The sequence below is a fragment of the Saimiri boliviensis genome, chromosome 8 (genome assembly GCF_048565385.1).
Source record: "Saimiri boliviensis isolate mSaiBol1 chromosome 8, mSaiBol1.pri, whole genome shotgun sequence".
NCBI classification, from domain to species: Eukaryota; Metazoa; Chordata; class Mammalia; order Primates; family Cebidae; genus Saimiri; species Saimiri boliviensis.
Genome location: NC_133456.1, coordinates 73,714,404 through 73,736,481, shown reverse-complemented (window position 1 = coordinate 73,736,481; position 22,078 = coordinate 73,714,404). Strand labels below are relative to the sequence as shown.

The 22,078-nt window shown below is 42.6% G+C and overlaps 1 protein-coding gene across 1 annotated transcript in view; it reads left to right on the top strand.

The window, feature by feature from the left end:
- C8H3orf70 (chromosome 8 C3orf70 homolog) overlaps positions 1-20,774 on the top strand; it is an 88,050-nt gene extending 67,276 nt beyond the window's left edge. The window contains exon 2 of the mRNA XM_039478997.2: positions 14,479-20,774. Coding sequence (XP_039334931.1) covers positions 14,479-15,035 — 557 coding nt within the window. The 3' untranslated portion in view covers positions 15,036-20,774. The remainder of the gene's footprint in view (positions 1-14,478) is intronic.
- The last annotated feature ends 1,304 nt before the right edge of the window (positions 20,775-22,078 follow it).

The following is a 22,078-nucleotide window of genomic DNA, read 5'->3' as shown; positions in this document are numbered from 1 at the left end:
TGCTTGCCACTGCCTCTAACCAGTCCCAGTGAAATGAGTTGGGTACCTCCATTGGAAATGCAGAAATCATCACCTTTTGAGTTGATCTCACTGGGAGCTGCAGACCGGAGCTATTCCTGTTAAGCCATCTTGCCCAGAGGTCCATGTCTTAGGTTTTATATACTGCTCCAATTTTGTCTAGAACTTCACATGTAAATCACAATTTCCTTTTCTCAAATGTTTGTTTCTGCTTTCTGTGTGTCACATGCTTTATAGGCAGAGGTGCCTGTATCTGTTCCCTTCAAGGGCTATTTTATTTCAGGTTCCAGGGAAAAGAGCTGTGCTATCTTTGGCCAGCCATGATTCTCTGCTCTCATTCCTAAGGCTGCTGAATGTTACTCTCACCTAGCTGGTGAAGTTTTTCACTTTGGAATGGAGATTAGCGTGTGCTCATCTTTTATGAAGGCTGGATTCACAGTTCTTCTCCTAAGCTTGTTCGTTCAGGAAAAGCACTTTTAGTTCAGTAGTTTTATATGCCATTCCTTTTGAGGGAGAATAATCAAGGGTATTCAGTGAGCTCTTTTGCTTCACTTAGTTATTTTTGATATTATTGAGATAGAACATTAAGTAGCAAAGGCAATGTTCTTAAAAAATGGTTTTAGGATGCATTCCTCTGAAGTCTTTCTCCATTAATATTAAAATTGTTAAATTAAACATATCCATTATGAAAATCTAAAGAATCAGTAGCATTTTAATACATGGCATTTTTCATCTATAAGTTCCAAATATATAAACTACTGAACTTCTTAATGCTATTTTATCAGTAGATAATCAAAATTACTACTTGAAGAAATCTCATACCTGGGTCATTGAATCAATTTAAGACCAAACAGGAGATGGAAACCACACAGTGGATTAAATGGGGAGGAAGTTTCATATAGAGTATTATTAAACTCTAAGAAATTAAGGAAATTCTATGCAATTCCCAAGGGCCCTGGGAGAATACCCAAGGAAGGACAAACTTAAAAGGAGGTCCTCTCCCCCAAGGCTGGGGTTCAGACTTTGATGGTAAAAGTCTAATTCAGCCCAAAGGACAGCAGAGAAACATGCTGCTTCCCCAGACTGTACTGGTCTGCAATTGCCTGGCCAGCAGGAAGCAGCCTCTGCAGTGCAGGTGGGGCACAGGCAGTCAGCAACTAATGGTGTGGCTGGGTAGAGGGAGCAAAAGCTTAGTATGGGCAGGAGGTCTTCAGAATATTGGTTTCCTTGTGGGGAGGGCCGTGGGAAGGTTTTCACTAGGCCACGCCAAGACTTCAGTGTGCCAAGGAACCACACGTTCTGGGTGCATGGATGGGGCAGAGCTCCCCAGACCCCTCCCACTTGCAGCAGCCAAGAGAGCCCCTTCCTCCTGCAGAGTCCTCTGGACTCTCCATTGAGAAAGCATCATCACACTCACTGTAAAGGAATTCTGTCCATGATGGCAGAGCATATATGGAAGGGAAAATTTGGAGCTGAGTGGCAATGAATTGACAGCTAGTACATTCATAGCCTCATTGCACTCCTGACCTTTTTTTCTTTACTATTTTAATGCTTACTGTGGAATGACTCCCTCCATAAATTTTACAGCCCTTCTATTGTAAGGAATAGGTGGTTCAAGAACAAAGCTTCAAGTTGAATTTTGGTGCCATTATCTGAGTTTTCTTGTCCCTATTCAGGAGTTGTTAGATAGTGAAGTAGACATACTAGTTAGTTGTAAATATTAAATTCATTACTTTTTACTCCTAATCTTTGGATTTCCCCAGTGGCACCAATTTTGAAATTGGCTGGTTTAACTACAGTTTCAGGAGAAATGATAGGTAATTATTAAAGAAAAATACAAGTATATTTTCTTTGATTATATTGGGAATTATAATTCATGTATATGTTAATAACATTTTGGATGTGTTTATTAGTTATTAAAAGAAGCCTCCTCAGAATGCTCTATTGGCTTTTTTTTTTTTTTTTTGGAGACGGAGTTTCGCTCTTGCTACCCAGGCTGGAGTGCAATGGTGCGATCTCGGCTCACCACAACCTCCGCCTCCTGGGTTCAGGCAATTCTCCTGCCTCAGCCTCCTGAGTAGCTGGGATTACAGGCATGCGCCACCATGCCCAGCTAATTTTTTGTATTTTTAGTAGAGACGGGGTTTCACCATGTTGACCGGGATGGTCTCGATCTCTTGACCTCGTGGTCCACCCGCCTCGACCTCCCAAAGTGCTGGGATTACAGGCTTGAGCCACCGTGCCCGGCCTATATTGGCTTGTTTTATATTGAAAATGAGGCTCTTGAATAATGTAGACATGTTGCCTACAAAAGCTTTAACTAAGTTACATCTTTTTAAAAATCGAGAACCATATTGAGTCCCTACTGAGTTCCTGTGCTAAGCACAGATACTTCAGATGCTTCAAGATCTTATTTTTCTTAAATCAGGTTGACTTGTTAGCATCCTTTTCTTGTAAATTTCTGAATTTTTCATCCCCTTATCAATAAATAAATGTGACAGATGTCTTACACGGTTTCCCTTAGCTTTAGACTATTAGCAATATCTGTCCATTGAATTAATGGCTGCTAATAACTTGTTTGGTTATTAATTCGATGGACAGATATTGCTAATAGTCTGTAAAACTGTACAGCTGTGTGCTAGTGCAATGGCAGAAAACTATACCAGAATCATCATGTTCCAGGCTCTACTTTTGCTGTCCCTCCCCCCATAGGGATTTCATTGTTCTCAAAATGGATTTTTTCAGACTGCAATTTTAGAAATCTGTTGTTCGGTCTAGTAACTCAACCCATGCACTTGTGATTTTTGCAGAGAAAGACAGGAGGCTGAGGTGGTCTCATAAAATGCCCATAAAGTCAAGGCTTGTTATTAAAATATCAAAGATAATAATGGTAACGAAAATGAAAGACATTAACAACCATGTTTAGATTTGAAAAGCAGTGGTACTCCTGCAGTTGTTCTCACCTTGTAACAGTAGCTTCTGCAGTCAGCCACTTCCCTGTTGATGCCTCTCTGCCCCCATCCCGCTTCTCTGCCCCGTTTTCCTAGACTGCAGCGTGTAGACAGTACAGACTGGCTGAGTCTCCATGTGCCCTGTCAGCAGACATCCTTTTTCTGAGCATATGGTTTTCATGCTTCATCTCACCCCCAGTGACCTTTCCTTGTGAGAAGGCTTCCTCAGCTCTCTTTTCTAACCAGTAACTATATTCAGCTAGCTCTGCAGAATAGCTCAGGTGGATAAGTATCACTTTCCAGCTTACATGGAAACAGGCAGACGTACTCGCTAAATGAAACCCTTATTTGGCCACCTAATGGGAACTGGAAGCCTAGGAAAGTTCTCCTTCTTCTTCTTCTTCTTTTTTTTTTAACTTATCAGAAGTGTCTAAACCCTCTGGCCCTAGAAGGGGCCTGTCTCAACTGGAATTAGCTGTGTCTACAGGTTCAAGAGCTTCCATCGTGCTGGGTGATTCAGCAGAATGGCCCTTATTATATCCCATCTCCCATGGCAAAGGAAGGGTTTTGCTCTTGCCACATTATAGTGAGCTCTTCATATCTACTGGTTCTGTATTCATGGATTCAACCAATCATGAATTTAAAATATCTGGGAAATAACTAAGAAATAACAATACAACAATAAAAAATAAAAATTGGCCAGGCGTGGTGGTTCATGCCTGTAATCCTAGCAGTTTGGGAGGCCAAGGAGGGCAGATCACTTGAGGTCAGGAGTTTGAGACCAGCCCGGCCAACATGGTGAAACCCAGTCTCTACAAAAATACAGAAACTAGCCAGACATGGTGGCGGCATGCCTGTAATCCCAGCTACTCGGGAGGCTGAGGTGGGAGAATTGGTTGAACCTGTGAGGCAGAGGTTTCAGTGAGCCTAGATTGCACCATTGCACTCCAGCCTGGGTGACAGAGTGACTCCGTCTGAAAAAAAGAAAAATTACAAACCATTTATTTTGTATTAGGTACTATAATCTAGAGATGATTTAAAATATACAGAAGAATGTGCATAGGTTATACAAAAAATACTGTGCCATTTATATGAGACGTGAGTATCTTGATTTTTGACTTCCGTGGGGTTGGGGTGGTTCTTGAATCAGTACCCTGAGGATACTGAGAGATGACTGTATCAGAGTAGAGACTGGTCTCAGGTTGTAGGAGAGCCCTCTGCTCCATTCAGGCTGGTCGCCTGACCATCCCACACTCCCCCACCCCAGTCTGTTATTACATTATTGTTGCACAAGGCGTATCACTTTACTTTCTTTTGTTCAGGTCCTAGCTCTTTTTAAATTTACGTTCCATGTTTTCTGTGGAGCCTTTCTAGACCTTCCAGCCCTCGCCTTTCTCTGAATTCCTACACCATGTATCATCAATACCCACAGCTTAATACTTATATTTCCTCTTGTGGTGTCTATGGATGTTGATGTGACCCAAACTGGATTGTAAGGGGGATGCATTCTACCCTTGTTTTTCCCCTTAGTTGTTCACTGATTGGTGTTTGTTAAAATACACAAGAATTTGTTGCATATATCTGTCCCTTAAACCAGATTTGGCTTCCGGTAGGACTAATTGTAGTTAAATTTTTTTTTTTTTTTAGTTTCAGATTGGTGGTTGTGAATTCCTAAGTGTGGCAAACAGTTTGTCTATTTTTGACTTATGGCACTTACAGAAATGTTATTTTTAAGGTGGGTCTCAGGGTTAAGCTGCCCATACTTGAGGGTGTCATCATGTGGCTGGGAGCAGTGTGGCTTATAGAAGTCTGTTGGTCCAGGTTGCTTGCTGGTACTTTGTTCCACCACCACCTCCATTCTCTCTTACCACACGTGACTGCAATCTAGATATCGGTACGATCCTGGGAGAGGGGTGGGGGCTTGACTGCTGAAGTCAGTTTAGTGCTTTGGGAAATCTGAAACACTTCAGATCCCAGGCATCTCAGGTAAGGGATACTCAACCTGTATCATACATTGTCCCTTTCTCAGAGATGTCTTCCCTGAGGCCCAGGTGAAATCAGTTATTCCAAATATATAATTTCTAATCACTGACTTTACTTTTTCTTGTCACTTTTTGCCTGTCACTTTTATTGGTTTTAATCATTTCTATCTTTTCATGTTATATTTGTTTGAATTACACATACTCTCCTAGAATGTAAGCTCCATGAGGACAGGGTTGCTGTCTGTTTTGCCTGCTATTTTTACCCCATGAACCTAGCTCAGTGCCTGGCAAATAATTAAGGCTCAAAAAATATTAGTTTGAAAAACAGAGTGAAAGCAGACTTTAGAGTTTGGGAGTAGGTGAGGTAGGGTGGCGGAGATTGGATCAGAGAGAAGTTAATAGGAGGAACTGAATCAGGAAGCTGGGTACCAGAAACTCAGGAATGGGAGGGCCCGGGTCTTAGCAGGGATGGGCAAATACAGCCAAGAAATGCTCTAGACTGGCTTGGAGACACCTCCAGGCAGCACTTGCCTTCTGTAAGCAGCAAGAATAATAGAATGTTTATGGTGTGCCAGACACTGAGTTACTGCTTTGAAAGCATTTTCATGTTTAATCCTTCAACCACCTTCTGAGATATCATTAATCACTTTTACAAGAAGAAACTGAAAATATGAGATAAACAATTTCAAAAATGTCAAACAGGCCAGAGGCAGTGGCTCATGCCTGTAATCTCAACACTCTGAGACCCCGAGGCAGGTGGATCACCTGAGGTCAGGAGTTCAAGACCAGCCTGTCCAGCATGGTGAAACCCCCGTCTCTATGAAAAATACAAAAAAAAAATAGCCAGGCTTGGTGGCAGGTGCCTCTAATCCCAGCTACTTGGGAAGCCGAGGCAGGAGAATGGTTTGAACCCAGGAGGCAGAGGTTCCAGTGAGCTAAGGTGGCACCACTGCACTGCAGCCTGGGCAACAGAGTGAGACTCTGCCCAAAAAAAAAAAAAAAAAAAAAAGTCAAACAGCTCTTACATAGCAGAGCTGGGATTCATAACCAGGTGTGTCTGAGTCCATGGTGTTTGTCCTAACCACCTGGGCTTTGCCACCTTCACAAGATGTGTCTCCTGTGTTTCCTCCTCTTCTAAGCCACCTGACTTAGATCAGAACCTCATGCTTGAAAATCTGTAGCAGCCTCGTCTTAACTCCTGTCTCTTCTCTTTCCAGTCCATCAGCAAACATTTACCAGACCACATTCTCTCCAACCCTCCTTTCATCATGACCTGCTTCCTCAGTAATCTTGAGCCATTCACCATGGCCACCCAAATCTGAAGTCTTTGGCTTTGCTTTCCAAACCCCGTCCAGCCTCAGTCTTCCTCAGAAACTTTATTCTTCTCCTCCCTCTTGGTCAACTGTCTAACCCCAAATGCTGAGCTGATACATTGGAGCCATTCTGCTTGCTACAGTACAAGTCTCTGTCTTTTAATGGCCATATAAAGTCCTTCAGTGAAACCTGGAATCCTGTTTCACTGCCTCGTGAACACCCTTGTATATAGTCCTGTAGTCTCACTCAACTCTTGTTTTACTTTTGTATCTTCAATAGCAATCTGAAAGCTCCTAGAAGCGTGACTAGATACTCTGCTTCATTTTATTTTCCATAGCATCTGACTTAGTAGCACAAACATGGTAGACGTGCAGTAAGAATTTGCTAAATGAGTAAGCCATGCTTCTGGTGGGCTGTGTCACTGGATTTGCTTTACGTTAATATGCTCTGCCACACTAAAGAAGTTACACATACAGTTTTCAAATGAAGAAACTAGGATCTTGCAGACGTTTCTGATTGAGAATTTCAACTTGTTGTGAAATAGGCAAACTTGAGTGTCCTCACAGCTCAAAGTACAAAAATATTGATGTGAATGCCAGTGAGGCAGGAATGAAGGGTCAGGCTACAAAAAAGATTGGCTATAATAAATACTAAGTTCATTTGCTTTTGGTTTGTGATATGCTATCCAGTGAAAAATGCACCTTTCAGAAAGTTCTAAATTAGAATATTTAACATTACTTTCAAAATAATGAATGCCCTTGGGAATAAAAGAAACATAATTGTAATTCGATATATAAAGTCAAAGAACTGAACTGTGCATGCAGTTTACCTCAGGCCACTCATTTTTTTCAGTACATTTACCTTTCTAATTATATTTTGCTTGCACAAATATTTAAATTACTTTGCATTCCCTGAGAGCAGTATACTTCATGTGTCAAGGAGGACACACATTTAACAACCATGAAACTCTCTGCAAAAGCAAAACGCTCATTTTCCCCCCAAAGGATCTTTTTTTAAGAATCAAAGTGTACAACTGATCAAATAGTTGAGCAGGGTACACACAGTAGCTTAACAGGGCTCATACATTTCTTTTATTTTCTGTATTTGGGTTTTTTTAAGTTTTCCATTCCCTTTGTGCTCTACAACCAAGAGAAAGAAACATCTTCAAGGAAATATATCTGCTATGTAATTATACAGTGCTACAAATTGCAATGTTAGCTGAAGTGAAGGGCCCAGAATAACAGAATAACTAATGGAGCATCATCTAAACCTTTTTAAGTAATGGGTATCTTCCTGAAGAAAGAACACAGGGTGTCTCAAGGCCCCAGTCTGGGAATTGACTCCTATCTTGTTATAAGAGTTTGAGAATGTAATAACTCTTCTGTTTCTTTTTTCAACCAAAGAGCTAGGATGAGAATATAAATCTTTTTTAGTGTCTCATTGAGGCATTTTGAAAAGACATGTTATTGTCAAACACCAAAGGGAGAAAACATCAGAAATATTATGAATCAAAACTTTAGTAGAAGTTACTTATTTGTGGTTTGATTGGTCTTTGAGAAACAGCTGACAGTGTTGAGCCAGGTACCACTACCCTCAAAAAAATTTTATTTTTCATTTTCTGGTCACAGTTGATTTTTGTGTTAGTCATGTTGTATGATCACTTTCATTATTGAGAAAGTGATTTCAGCTCCCTTTAAAACGATTCAAGATAAATTAATGGGTTTGTGATGTATATTTTTATATTATTTTAAAAATGAGTACTGGATACTATCATAAGGTATTGTCTTCACTTTCCTATGGATGAGCTCTGAGAGTGATTTGAAGGAGTCATAAGCAAACTAAGATTCCACCTCACAGGAATATTTTGACAACAAGCTGAAGAATGTGTATAAGCTCTTAATGAAAGGAACGAGGGCTCCTTGGAGAAATGGCTGATTCCCAGACTGGTGCAGGGAAAGAACAAGCAAACCAGTAATGTCTTCTGGTGCCAGAAAGTAGTAAAGAAGTCTTCAGTCAAGGGTGGGAATACTTGAAAGGACACGGGTCCCAAGAGCTAAATCTGGAACAATTTGAGTAACAAAATAAATGATATTAGCAGGTAGCAATACACAGAATAAAGTATCTATGAGTCCATACTTATAGAAATAATTGAGTAAATAAATAAGTGAGGGAGAAGGAGCAGCTTTTGGTGCTTACTTATGTCAACCAAGAAAAAAAATCAGAACAAGGTCTCCAAATATATTGAATTTATTTGGGTACTATAACCCAAGTTGACCTCAGTTTATCAGTAGAGATGCCATTACTGGGCAGGTGTTCCAGAGCATCCTACCTGAGTTGCTGCAGTCCTAAAGAATCTTATAGGGTTATTTTAGAAAGTCTTTGAAACAAGTCTTTATCTCAGAAATACAAGAACGATGCCCGCCTGCCCCTGCCCCTGCCCCCGCTACCCCACCTTCAGGCTTTCCTGGCTTTAGTTTGTCTGGGTCTGACAAGATGCGATTTCATCTTGGTATCTTCCATTTCACACACAGCATTCCAGGTAATAAGTGTAGAAGGAGTGACGTAAATGGAAAATCTGAAGAATCATGGTGTGTGGTTTTAAAAAAAAAAATCACCGTTTGGCAAACACCACAGTAATACTTATTGCAGACAAGATCCATCTATCCGTGCTAAAATTAGTGGGTGAAAGTGTGATGAGAAACAGGGTATTTGCACTATCCCTATCTTACAAAGAGAATAATAGTAACTTTCCAACGGAGAATCCTAGACGGGCACCACATTCAAAGTTAATAAACATCACCTGCAATGAAATGTGTCCACAGCATGTACCTCCTGATATAATACACCAAGAAGGGTATATCATCACTTCTATGGTTATTATTCCCCTGTTGTTTTAGATTATACTTTTTTTGAAAAAAGTCATAGGTTTATATAAAATTTTAAGAAAAATACCAAGCTCTCATATACCGTTTTCCTAGTTCCCCCCAATGGCAGTTAAGTTGCAAAACAATAGTACAATATCACGACCGAGGTATTGACGTTAATACAGTCAAGATACAGAACATTACATATATACCCTGGAATACTGTGCAGCCATAAAAAAACGATGAGTTCGTGTCCTTTTTAGGGACATGGATGAATCTGGAAACCATCATTCTCAGCAAACTGACACAAGAACAGAAAATTAAACACCGCATGTTTTCACTCATAGGCGGGTGTTGGAACAGTGAGAACACATGGACACAGGGAGGGGAGCATCACACACTGGGGTCTGTTGTGCGAGGGCAAAGGGAGGGGCAGCGGGGGTGGATGGGGAGAAATGTCAGATATAGGTGATGGGGGGATGGAGGCAGCAAACCACCTTGCCATGTAAGTACCTATGCAACAACCCTGCATGATCTGCAAATGTACCCCAGAACCTAAAGTACAGTTTTTAAAAAGATACAGAACATTTCCATCACCGTCAAGATCCCTCTGTGTTACTCTTATGTAGCCACACCTCTTTTTAAGAACATTCGGATGTTTTCTTATGGGGTAAGAATTCTTTATATACTCTGGATCGTATGGGTTCTTTTCCTTCAGTCCGTTAATACCGTAAATTATACTAAAAATATAAAACTAATTTAAAATATGTAAAGTCAAAGAACTGAACTATGGATGCAGTTAACCTCAGGCCACTTTTTTGGGGTACGTTTTGGTAAAATATAATTATCATCTTAACTTTTTTTTTTTTTTTTGGAGACAGAGTCTCACTCCGTCCTCCAGGCTGGAGTGCAGTGGCACAATCACAGCTCACTGCAATCCCCGCCTCCTGGGTTCAAGCAATTCTCCTGCCTCCTGAGTAGCTGGGACTACAGGCATATGCCACCACGCCCAGCTAATTTTTGTAATTTTAGTAGAGACAGGGTTTCACCATGTTGGTCAGGCTAGTCCAAACTCCTGACCTCGTGATCCACCCACCTTGGCTTCCCAAAGTGCTGGGATTACAGGTGTGAGCCACCCAGCCTGGCCTATCATAACCATTTTTACATGTACAGTTCAGTGGTGTTAAGTACATTTATATTGTGCAGCCATCACCACCATCCATTTCCATATCTCTTTTCGTTTTCTAAAGCTCAGTCTCTACCCATTAAATAGCAACTCCCCATTCCCCCGTATGTCCAGTCCCTGGCAAACACCATTCTACTTTCAGTTTCTATGAATTGGCTACTTTAGATACATCAAAGAAGTGGGATCATACAGTGTTTGTCTTACTGTGTCTGGCTTATTTCACTTACCCTCAGGGTTCTTCCAGTTGTAGCATGGGTCAGGATTTCCTTCCTTTTCAAGGCTCGTGTTATATTTTACATATATGTGGCCTGTTATCTGCTCATCCGTGGGGACACTAGGTTGCTTCCACCTTTTGGATGTTGTGAATGATGCTGCTGTGAACATGGATGATCAAATACCCCTGAGACCTTGCTTTCCATTCTTTCGGGTATGACCCAAAAGTGGAATTGCTGGATCAAACGAATCCTCCTTTTGCTCTCTATTTTTCTCTAAGCCCTCACTCTGACTATCTTTTCCTTTTAGAGCTTTAGGGTTTAAACCTTCTCATCTTAATTATTCTTTAAGTAACACAGTAAACCCTTAATTACGACTGTTCAGAGAATATAGTGGTTATTGAATTTCTTGGCTAAATCTCCAGAAATCCTTGCTGTTGAAGAAGTGTGTTCATTTTATTCTCATAGTACAGTAAACATAATTGAATCTCTGATAATTCAGGGTCTTGCAGTGCCTCGGAGCTATCCTTGTGAACACGGATTCTCAGCATAGGATACCCCAGGAATCTTTGACAGGAGTTTAATTATTTCTGTGTTTATAAACAATAGAGTATTATATAATAATTGATATTTCAAAGGTGGTTACTAAAGGTTTTTTTTAATGTGGGCATGTTTACTATTTTCTTTTTCTTTTTTCTTGCGTCCCTCTATCACCAGATCATGGGCTCCCACCCTCACTCTAAGTAAACACATTTGCTAGGCATACCTTGTAGAAAGAAGTGGAATCTGGTTCCCATCTTCCTTACCCAGCTGCATTTCTCTTTACTATACATCCTGGTCAGATTGGGCTGCTATAAGAAAATACCATAGACTGGGTGGCTTAAACAACAAACGTGTATTTCTCTGTTTACAAGCTGAGACTTCCAAGACTGAGGCAGAGTCAGTGTCTACTGAGGACGTTCATCCTGGTTTGCAGATGCTGTGTCCTCACTTGGGGGAAGAGAGAAAGGGATCTGATCTCTCCCTCTTATCATAGGGCACCCTTCATACCTCATTCAAACCTAATTACTCCTCAAAGGCCCCACCTCCAGATACCATCACTTAGGGGATTAGGGTTTCAACATGAATTTTAGGGGGATACAAACTTTCAGTCCATAGCACAGCACTTCGAGAAAGAAAAATAGAGCTTTGGATGAGAGGGGACCAGAGAAATTAAGGGGAAGAACCAAGAGGAAAGAAAGTGAAGACATTATGAAGAAACACAAAGATAGGGGAAGGAAAAAAAGAGGGAGTGAGGGAAGTCCCAAAGCCAGGCTTTTTCCTCTGTCTTTGGGCAAATAAAGCCTTGTTCCCCCTGGATCTGAGGATGGTTCTGGACGGCCTGAATCAACTCTGAGGATCCTCCTATGGCTGTGTCAAGTGACTGACTAAACTACAGGTTACTTAGGGCAGGATGAACCTAATCAGCGTATACAACAAGCACTTCTTGACTGCCTCCCTTCCACAGCCTGCTGAGCTCATAACTACCAGCCAAGAATGGAAACGACGAAGCCCTCATTCCATGTTTTATTTGCCGCTCTGTGGACAGAAGAGTAGTCCTCCACGTTCTCTATGCCGTGTCCAAACATACACTGCTCCGGAGGGTCTGGAGGGAGGCTTGAAGGTCAGCCTTCGTTAGTCCTTCAGCCGATAGTGTTGACAGTGCTTAGGGGCAGAGGTCCTACCATGTCAACTCTTAGATCTGACCTGAGTTTAACTCTGCCTGACAAGTAACAATTATTTTAAAGATCTAGCGAAATGAAGATGCCTGGTATATTTTAAACATAGTTCTCCCAGGCAGGTGTGACTGGATTCTTCTCACGTTTTTATCAGACCATGGGCTTTACATGAGGTCTGTCTGGGCTTGGAAGCACCCTGGAAACCCAGAGGCTTAACGACTTTAAATGTACCTTTTTCATGTGGTACCCCAGGATGAAAATGAAGGTATTTTTAGAGTAATTTGGTTACAAAGAAACTGTGGTACTTGAATGGCTTTTTTGGTACAGGAGTCAAAAAAAAAAAAATACAAGCAAGCTTGACTGATCTGAATAGATTACCGAGATTGCATGATTTGTGGCATCTTTACTACTTACATTTCTAATCTGAAACTGCTACTCCTCTGTGGCTTCATAACATTATAAAACCAAAGCTAGTTTTTCTTTCAAATGTGATTCGTGTCCTAGAAGGATTTCCAGCCTGACAAAGAAAGAAACAGGAGCAAGAGCCATACACGAGTGATTCGCCTGGAAAAGATGCTCATGAAGATAACCAAAATCAATGGTTCTTGACCCGGCTGATTTCACCCCTCCGGAAATTTGTCTCCCTTGGGGAGGAGCTGCTGCTGACATCTAGTGGGTAGAGGCCAAGGATGCTGCTAAACACCCTGCAGTGCGTCGGATAGCGCTGTCCTCCCCTCCCCTTCCCCTTCCCCCTCCCCACCACAACGAAGAATTATCTGGTCCGAAATGCAGGTAGTGCTAAGGTTAAAAGCCCTGTCAACGATGTGCAGAAGATACAACATGAACTGATAAATTGGCTAAATCACGAAAACTGCAAAAATGATGTCCACAATTGTGGCTACTTGACTCTGGGGGTTTTTTTTTAGCCCCACCCCCTCATCCCTGCTTTAGCTTTTTGTTTCGAAATCACTCTAGACTTACAGATTGGATATTTTCAACCCTATTTCCTTAGCACTTGGCATGTGGGAGGCTTTGCTAGATGTTGAATGAAAAATGGAATGAGGAAAGGGACACATTCAGACCAAATCCATTTAGGTTTTACTTCCATTAAACTAGGCTGGAAACAGTTGAGAGCTCAGAGCAGAGAGGAAGGCTTGGAAATGAGCCTGACGGTCTCCTAGAAACACCCCGCAGCTTGTCCTCTGCGTCTCCCTGTGCATTTGCCCTTTGCTTCTGCTTGGCTTAGTTTGCTTAGTGCCCGCAGACTTGGTGTCGGAGAGAATACCTCCTGTTTGGGCCACTGATGAGCTTTGGTCCTGCGAGAAATCATTTCGCACCCTAACGCTTACTCCAGTCATTGAGCGTGGCCAGGACGATCCAGCAGGCCATTACCTATTGTATATACGTGTGTGTATATGGTAATTAAAACAGAAACCTAGAAAGTGAAAATCTCCTATAATTCTGATAATCAACTTATATACATTTAAAAATGAAGAATATATAAACACAGATAAACATGGAAATATAATTTTACAGTACATTATACTACTTTACAACTTTTTTTTTTTTTTGAGACAGGGTCTCACTGTGTCGCCCAGGCTGGAGTGCAATCCACTGCTAGAGTACAGTGGCACAATCTCGGCTCGCTGCAACTCCGCCTCCTGAGTTCAAGGGATTCTCCTGCCTCAGCCTCCCAAGTAACTGGGATTACAGGCATGCACTACTACGCCCAGCTAAATTTTGTATTTTTAGTAGAGATGGGTTTCCCCATGTTGGCCAGACAGGTCTCAAACTCCTGACCTCAAGTGATCTGCCTGTCTTGGCTTCCCAAAGTGCTGGGATTACAGGCATGAACCACCGTGCCCAGCCATGCAAGTTCTATTTTTTACCTTACTGTATTATGGACATTCTTTGTTCTAGTTTGATAAGTAAATCACTTAAAGTTGTCTGTAAAATAAGGATTATAGTATCATCTACCTACTTCAGAGATAGCAGAAAGACTCAAATATAAATTGAGATTTAGAAAGTCTTTTAGATGAAAATTATATACCATGCTGACTTTCTAATTGACTATAACGGTGTTGAATGATTTTATTACTAGTTTCTTTTGAGGTGTTAACTGAAATATTTTTAAAGATATTCTGAATCCTCAGAAAGAAACCATTATCTCTGTATTAATATAGTTTGTGTAATACTCATTGATTTCAAGTGTCTTTTTTTTGTGTCTTTGCAGGCAAATACATGTATCAGCCTATGACCCCTGTGGAACAGCTTCCAAGCACCGAGATTCCTGCCAGGCCTCGGGAGCCCACAAACACCATTCAGATCTCAGTCTCGCTCACTGAGCACTTTCTGAAATTTGCATCTGTTTTCCAGCCTCCCCTTCCCCCTGATTCACCAAGGTACTGTATGATTTCAGACCTTTTTATTGACAACTATCAGGTTAAATGTATTAATGGGAAGATGTGTTATGTGCAGAAGCAGCCGGCGCTGCATTCCCACAAAATGAGCCCTGAGGAGGTCTCTGCACACGATGCCTTAATTTCAAAAGAGAGCAATACACCAAAAATAGATCACTGCTCTTCTCCCTCAAGTTCTGAGGACTCTGGGATCAATGCGATCGGGGCTCACTACGTGGAATCGTGTGACGAGGACACAGAAGAAGGGGCAGAACTGAGTTCAGAGGAAGATTACAGTCCAGAGAGCAGCTGGGAACCAGATGAGTGCACCCTTCTCTCCCCATCGCAGTCTGACCTGGAAGTGATTGAAACCATAGAAACGACCGTGTGAGAGTCCAGCCAGGAGGCCACAGCCTGGGATCCACGCCTAGCTTTTGTACCTCTGTCTGATGGATCCTTTTTTCCAGTGATATTTTCTACCCGCCCCACCCCTCAACAACTGTAGCAGTTTGGTGGTATGCTGATTAGCTTCTCTCAGTCTTACAACTAAGACATTCTTTTTATTATAAATGGTTTTCTTTTATATCTTGACTTACTTTCTATGTAGCATCTGGTGTCATGAATTGTGACCCAGCCTTAATTTCACTGGGAGATTTAAAGGCAGTGAAGCGATGATCACAGAGTATCTTGGATCAGATTGAGGAGGTGCCCAAAGGGAAGGAGCCAGTGTTTTCTAATAGCCAGTCCTTCCAGAAAGACTCTTGCCGTTCCTTTTGACGTTTTCACGGGCACCCCTGTCCTGTCCCACTTGTCCTACGCGAGCAGCAACTCCCGCGGGGAACAGAGTGTGCACTGGTAGCCGCCATTTCTTCCCTTTCCCCTTCTCCCTACACCTGCACTGGGTCTGGACCAGAGCTGCCTCGGCTTACTTCTGGGAGGTCACTGGAGGCCAGCTCAGCCCCTGGTTTGTGGCCAGTGTCTGTACAAGGCTCCACGACTGAGGCTGAGCTAAACGTTCACATGAGAAGAGATGACCTCATCCGCCTCATGCTCAATCCAGCTTTAGCTGAGCACCTGTCCCCTGCAGGGTGCTGTGGGGACACAGCATGAACAAGACCTGATTCTCCCCCCCATGAAGGGGCCCACAGTCCTACATATGACACATTCAACTCACGACACCCAGAAAGCTCTGGGAACCCAGGGGAAGGAAGAGATTGACTTGGCTCGAGCCAGCTGGGGAAGGTGTTTCAGCACTTGAACTGGCCTCTTGGGTGGGTTCCTCAACATTTCTCTGCTTTTAATTGTTCTTCAAGTCTGGGAAAAACTCTTAGGAAGTTATATAGGTATATTTAGGAGGCAGCCACATCTGACATCTTAAGAAAAAAAATCAATTAATAGTTTTAGTTAGCATGGAAATGCTAAAGACATAAGTCCTTTAGGGATTAGGAATGAATCTAATAGGTTTGATTAATTCTGCTTCATTTGGTTGTATGAAGCATTAGTATGGCTTAAGTGAGAAATGGATTAGAATTCAGTATGATGCATGGATTTTTATGCAAATGCACAAGCAGTTGAAATAGTTCGCTGCTAAGTCAGGAGAAAAGATTTCGTACTGTTCCTTCACTTCCCCCACTAACACCGTCTGCTATGTGTGTTCTCTTCCCTCACATGCACAAAATAGTAACGAATTCTTTCTTATTTAGCTCTCTTCAGAATGCTACTTCTAATCTCCATTTACACCAGGTATTGTGCGAGTCGCAACTGCCATTTCTCCAAACCTTCTATCCATGAGGCATAGTTAAAAATCCTGGAAATTACAAGTATGGCCTAATGAGAACATCAGAGCTGGAGACAGAACAATACTCGCTCCTAATTCTCCAGAAGCATGCTTTAGGGGTGTTTCCTTGTCCTCTGGCAGCTGTCTGGTGCGTGTACGGCACATTCATTTGTATTTTAAAAAAGAAAAAGTTATGTTCTGCCCTGAAGCCTCCATTTGACATCATTCACAAACTACTCCAGGAAGAATCTGCTTTCCCAGGTGTATGTGTAAGTTAGGTCATTTACTAGATAGAACTTTTTTTTAGGTTTAGGTGGCCAAGATATCCATAAGGTTTAGAAGGCAGAGTATGCATTTTCCTTTGCAGCGTTAGTGAAAACTTTCTGTGCTAAATGAGAGTGCAGCTTAGTCTCCATGTACTAAAATTTAAAGACTCAACAAGACAAACCAAGAAGGGGGTACGCGGAGCTCTAGGAACAGGCAGGCACAGGAAAGGGCAGGTGTGGGCATGAGGGCTTCCCTCTGCCCAGGGCATGGCCCAGATGGCACAGGGACATCCGATGAGCCTGGCCTGCTGTTCTTGGTGCCTCCCTTGTGTGACGGGCCCACTGAAGGCAGGCGTGGAAGCCACATGCCTGCAGACCTTGTGTCAGGCCATGGTGGTGCAGTCCCACGCCATGTGCTCAGGTTTGCAACAGCAACACTAGGGCCCTGTCTAGATTTTCCCTGTGGGTGAGCACACTCTCCACATGGGCATATAGAGGGGCTTGCTCCTCTACAGCATTCCCACCTGCTCATCTAATGGAGTCAGCAACCAGATTTCTAAAGCCATGGAAAGACATGGCCACGGGGCCGTACTTCTGCATCTTGGCTCAGTGGCAGGGTTGGGCCCTCTCAGCATCATCTAGGACTTGTGTCTAGGTTCCTTTTTTAAACTCCTGAACTGCCATGCTGATTAGACACAATTGTAATGGAATTTTTGGATTTAATAATGGTTGATAATCACCTTAAATATTTGCACAATCTCTTTATAATTGAAAACTCACTAAGCTTCACTTACATTATATCTACTACTGTATAGAATTAGAGATGTTCCATTGGATTCTAAGTATCAGATACTCTTGGATCTCAAAATGACCTTTTCTAAATAAGCACAAGATCTATTTTTGTCCTAGCACTGTTAATAACACTCTGAAATACATGATTGAACTGGAATTATTTATGCTTGCATTCCAAAACCAACTGAAACAGATATAAAAATGTGTAGTTTCACTTTAAATTCTAGGCCTGTTCTATAATATATGAAGGAATTTCTCTAACGCTGATGTGATGTTGCTAATTTGTATACTTATAGGCACTTTAGAAAATGTTTAGACTGCAACATGCACTGTAGACATTGGACACAGTCACGTAGAACAGCCTGGGTTCATTAACACCTGCACACTGACAGAAAGCGTCATCATTTGCACCCAGGAGTATGCTCACTTGGAGCAAGGGTTGGGCTTTGTGGGTGGATAAACTGCTTTCTTGGGTTTATATGGAAACCCGGTACCAGTCCTGCTTTTGGAAAGCTGGCATAAAAGCTATTAGGTAGAAGCTTAATTCCACTGAATGTAGAATTTAGTTTTATTCTCTAACCAAGATTTTAGAAGTTTCAAGTTTCATATATGCTTATAACTTTTCCAAGATATGACCCTTAAAATGGCTTTGTGGTTACAACTGTTTGGTATACAAAAAACTAAGGATTTACTATCACATCTATGTCTTTTTTACTATGTAATTTTTAATATATGAAGTCAGAATTTGAGGACCGTCCTGAGGAACAGTTGCTTCCCTGGGAGGGGAAGACTTGTCGTTGAAGGTAATACAAAATAAAACACAGAGTAAAGCACCAGGCACAGAGCAAAACCACGTAACTGTTTTCCTGAAATACTTCTTTAAGATTTGATCTGGGCTTTGATTCTATCTTGGGAATGGTGGCTTTACTTCCTATCCTCCACTTCTTGGTCTATTTGAAACATCACAAGTATTTTGGGACTGATCATAACAGACTCCTTTTATGCTAATTCTTGTCGCGGGCAAGAGTATGCACCTGGATAATTTATCACGCTGTCCATCGATCCAGCTAAGTTTAGTGGTACAAATACTACCAGGCAGGAAAAAAAGCACCAGTTAGAATATTTATACGGTCAGCTCTTATTTATTCCCACATCTTGTTTGCAAAATTTTATTGTCACATTTTGGCTTTTTTACATGAGGAAAACAAAGTTTTAACAGTTTGCTCTTCTGTCCCCTTCTCTAGAGGAGGTGGGAACCAGGAGAGGAGACCAGTTATATTTTCGGCTTTTCAGTAGTACGGTTTTGTCCTCCCACTGAGGAGGAGGGAAGATGGGAGAAGCAAGTGGGGGGGCCACGCACGTGATCAGTGCTGCCGCTTCCTGGGAAGTCAGTGGTTCTCACATCCAAACATAAATAGGGCACTTCTCAACATTCATTTTGGGATCATTCACCATTTAAAAATTGTCACTGCTCTTTTTCATTACTGCGAATAACAGAGCTGTTTTAGGAAAAGGCCATGTTTCAGTGAGTGCTATGAATTCTTTTTTCAATGAAGGTTGAAGCAGTGTTCTCCAGTAGCCCGAACACTTCTCAAAGCGACCTATCACTAGCGGTTTTCATATTGAGCTTCCATATTGTGTTCACACCCTTTTTAAGGCTGTTCATACCTTGCAATATTCACTTACCGTGATATTTTTAAAACTATTTTAAAGTTTTAAGCACAATGTGGACTCTTCTGTAATTTCCTAAAATTATATGGTTTTCCTACAGACAGCTCAACTTTCCTTGGTGTATAACACTTTAGGAAAATACTGCCTTGTAAAATAAACGTGATTTTTTTTTTCTTTTGTACCGGAACCAATCTGCTATGTTGGAGTGTAGAGTAATGCCTCCCACCCAACCTCAAAACAAAAACTCACGTTTGCAAAGTGTGAAACATTTCTATATCAGGCGCCTTCTATGTGCTTGGAAATAGTGTCTGCCCATTATCCCATTAAACCTTCATGAGATTTCCTGAGGTGCAGGTAAGTCGTACCGTCCACAGTATCTGCTTGTAGTCACCACTCCTGGTAACGCCCAGAACTCTATGACCTTTTGTTGGCAACATTGGGTTTATATAGCACGTAACACTGGCTATCCCCCACCAAACAGCATCTGTTTCACACACAGTCACAGCCTTTGTATTCAGTTCCCACGTGCCATGTAAGGCAGTGTTTAGTTATAGTTCTAACTGAAGATCGGGCCTGCTGCCCTGCAGAGTCTTGGGAGTCGCTTGGTCACCCAGGCTCAGGGGCCAGGCCTCAGTGCAAGCCCAAGGACCTTATTTTTACTCAGCACACTCAGAAAAGAACAGCTTCAGGGGCTGGCTTCTACTCAACAACCTTCTTAGGAACTGCTGAATAAAGTCATTATTTATCAGTAATAAAATCATTGTTAATAATAATTATAGCTCCACGTCTACCTTAAGCTTCCTATGCATAGTCTCCACAGCAAGATGTCAGCAGCCCCATTTCACAGATCGGGAAAAGAGCTCAAGAAGTCCCTATCTTTGCCCAGTGTGGCACAGCCTGTATGTCAGGGGCAGGCAGGGTTTGAACCCAGTCACTTTGGCTGCAGAGTCTGCGCTCTAGCCCACTGTCTCCATTGCGCCACCCCATAATCCAGCAGACTCCTTCCCACAGAGTAGGGGCCTGTCTACCCGTGTACCTGGTCCTTAGACAGAGGAGGAGAAGCAGTGACAGGCTTTCCTCTTTGGCCCTTTTCCTGTGCTCCATACAAGCCCCACGACCCCATACCATGTTTCTGCAAATATCTCAGTGCTCTCATTAGGCCATTGTTTCTTCCATGTTTAATCACATCTTGACCAGCATTCAAGACCAGCTCTTTCTGCCTTCACTAAAGCTCGCTTATCTTTTAAAGTGATTCCTGCAGGCAGCTCATCTCATCTGCGTGTGCACTCTACTGTTCAACTCTTTACTTAATTGTATTGCCAAGTTCTGGAAGGCATCTCATTGTAGCCTCTTACAAATGCTGACTGCACACACTTTTATTCTGCAATAAACTTTAATTTAGCATCTCGTCCTCATTACAATTCAATCACTGGGAATTGGCAATGCCCTTAACCCTTACTGTCCCACCCCAGTTCTGTGCTGAATGGAGTGAGAAGGGTTTCGGGGCTCAGTCTCACTGCATAGGGGTCAGGGAGGCACAGTTAGAGGTCAGTTGGATGGAATTCTTTAGGAAACGGAGATACAGGAAACTGATGGAAATAAAGTAAAAAGGCAAAAAAATGTACCAAGGTATCAATGGTGTTTTTGTTTGGATTTTGTTTTGTTTTGTTTTGTTTTGTTTTTTTGAGACAGAGTCTTACTCTGTTGCCGGTCTAGAGTACAGTGGCACGATCTTGGCTGTCTGCAACTTCCACCTTCTGGGTTCAAGCAATTCTGCCTCAGCCTCCCGAGTAATCTGAGCTGGGATTACAGGCGTGTGCCACCACACCCAGCTGACTTTGTATTTTTAGTAGAGACGGGGTTTCACCATGTTAGGATGGTCTCAATCTCCTGACCTCATGATCCATCTGCCTTGGCCTCCCAAAGTCCTGGGATTACAGGTGTGAGCCACCACACCCAGCAGATATATTACTTTTGTCATCAGAAACAACCCAGTAAGTTATTTTGAAGATGTCAGGTCCTAGGACAGTAAGTACAGTGGAGCCTGATTTTGTTGGATATGTGGGTGGAAGGGAAGAGCCTGCAAATCCAGGCTGTGGCCACACCTGCTCCTGCACCTGCTGGTAGAGACTAGTGGCGGGGCTGGGTGTGTGTGTCCTGAAATTGATGGGCCTCCGCAGAGGAGTGACCGCTTTCATGGCTGGAGAGTTCATGGGCCAGGTGGGTTGGAGAAACTGATGAGGCTTCATTTCTTCCTGTCTTTCTCAGTCCCCAGCCTGAAGCTGTGTGTGAGACTCAGAAATGGGAGATGAAAGTTTGGGATCGGGGGCGTTCTAGCCCTGTGTGACACCTAGCTGGTCACCTGTTGTCAAACCCCAGATGATTTCTCCCAGGACAAAGATGATGACAAAATAGACAGCATCGTGGATCAGCAAAACACCACAATGTCTGAACAGGGACCTGCAGTTTACAAAGCGTGTTTCCAGATGGCAGGTTATCTGCTAGACCCAGCAACTACTCTGTCGTGGACAGGGCAGGGATAATGGCGAGTTTAAAGTGAAGCAGCAAAGAATTAAGTCAACTCTAAAGGTCACACATCAGGGAGTGGCAAGGTCAGAGCCCCAGACTTCGGATTCCAAACCCAGCCTGGCTACTCCACCCCTTGTTGAGCCGCTGCAGGACTCCGGCACTCTGGGGAGGAGCTGGAAGGCCACACAGTGCCAGAAGGGGAGGCCCACGGTGACACCCCCCCCCAGGGTGGGGGGCACACAGGGGATTCACAGAGCCTGTTTTCCCGAAGAATCTAGAATAATGAGGTGATTCTAGCCTCATTTAGAGGCTGCACTATGTGAGGAGCACACAAGATATTTGGGTTTCCAGAGGAAACCCTGTTCTTCAGGAAACCCAACTATCTGGATGAACATGGGG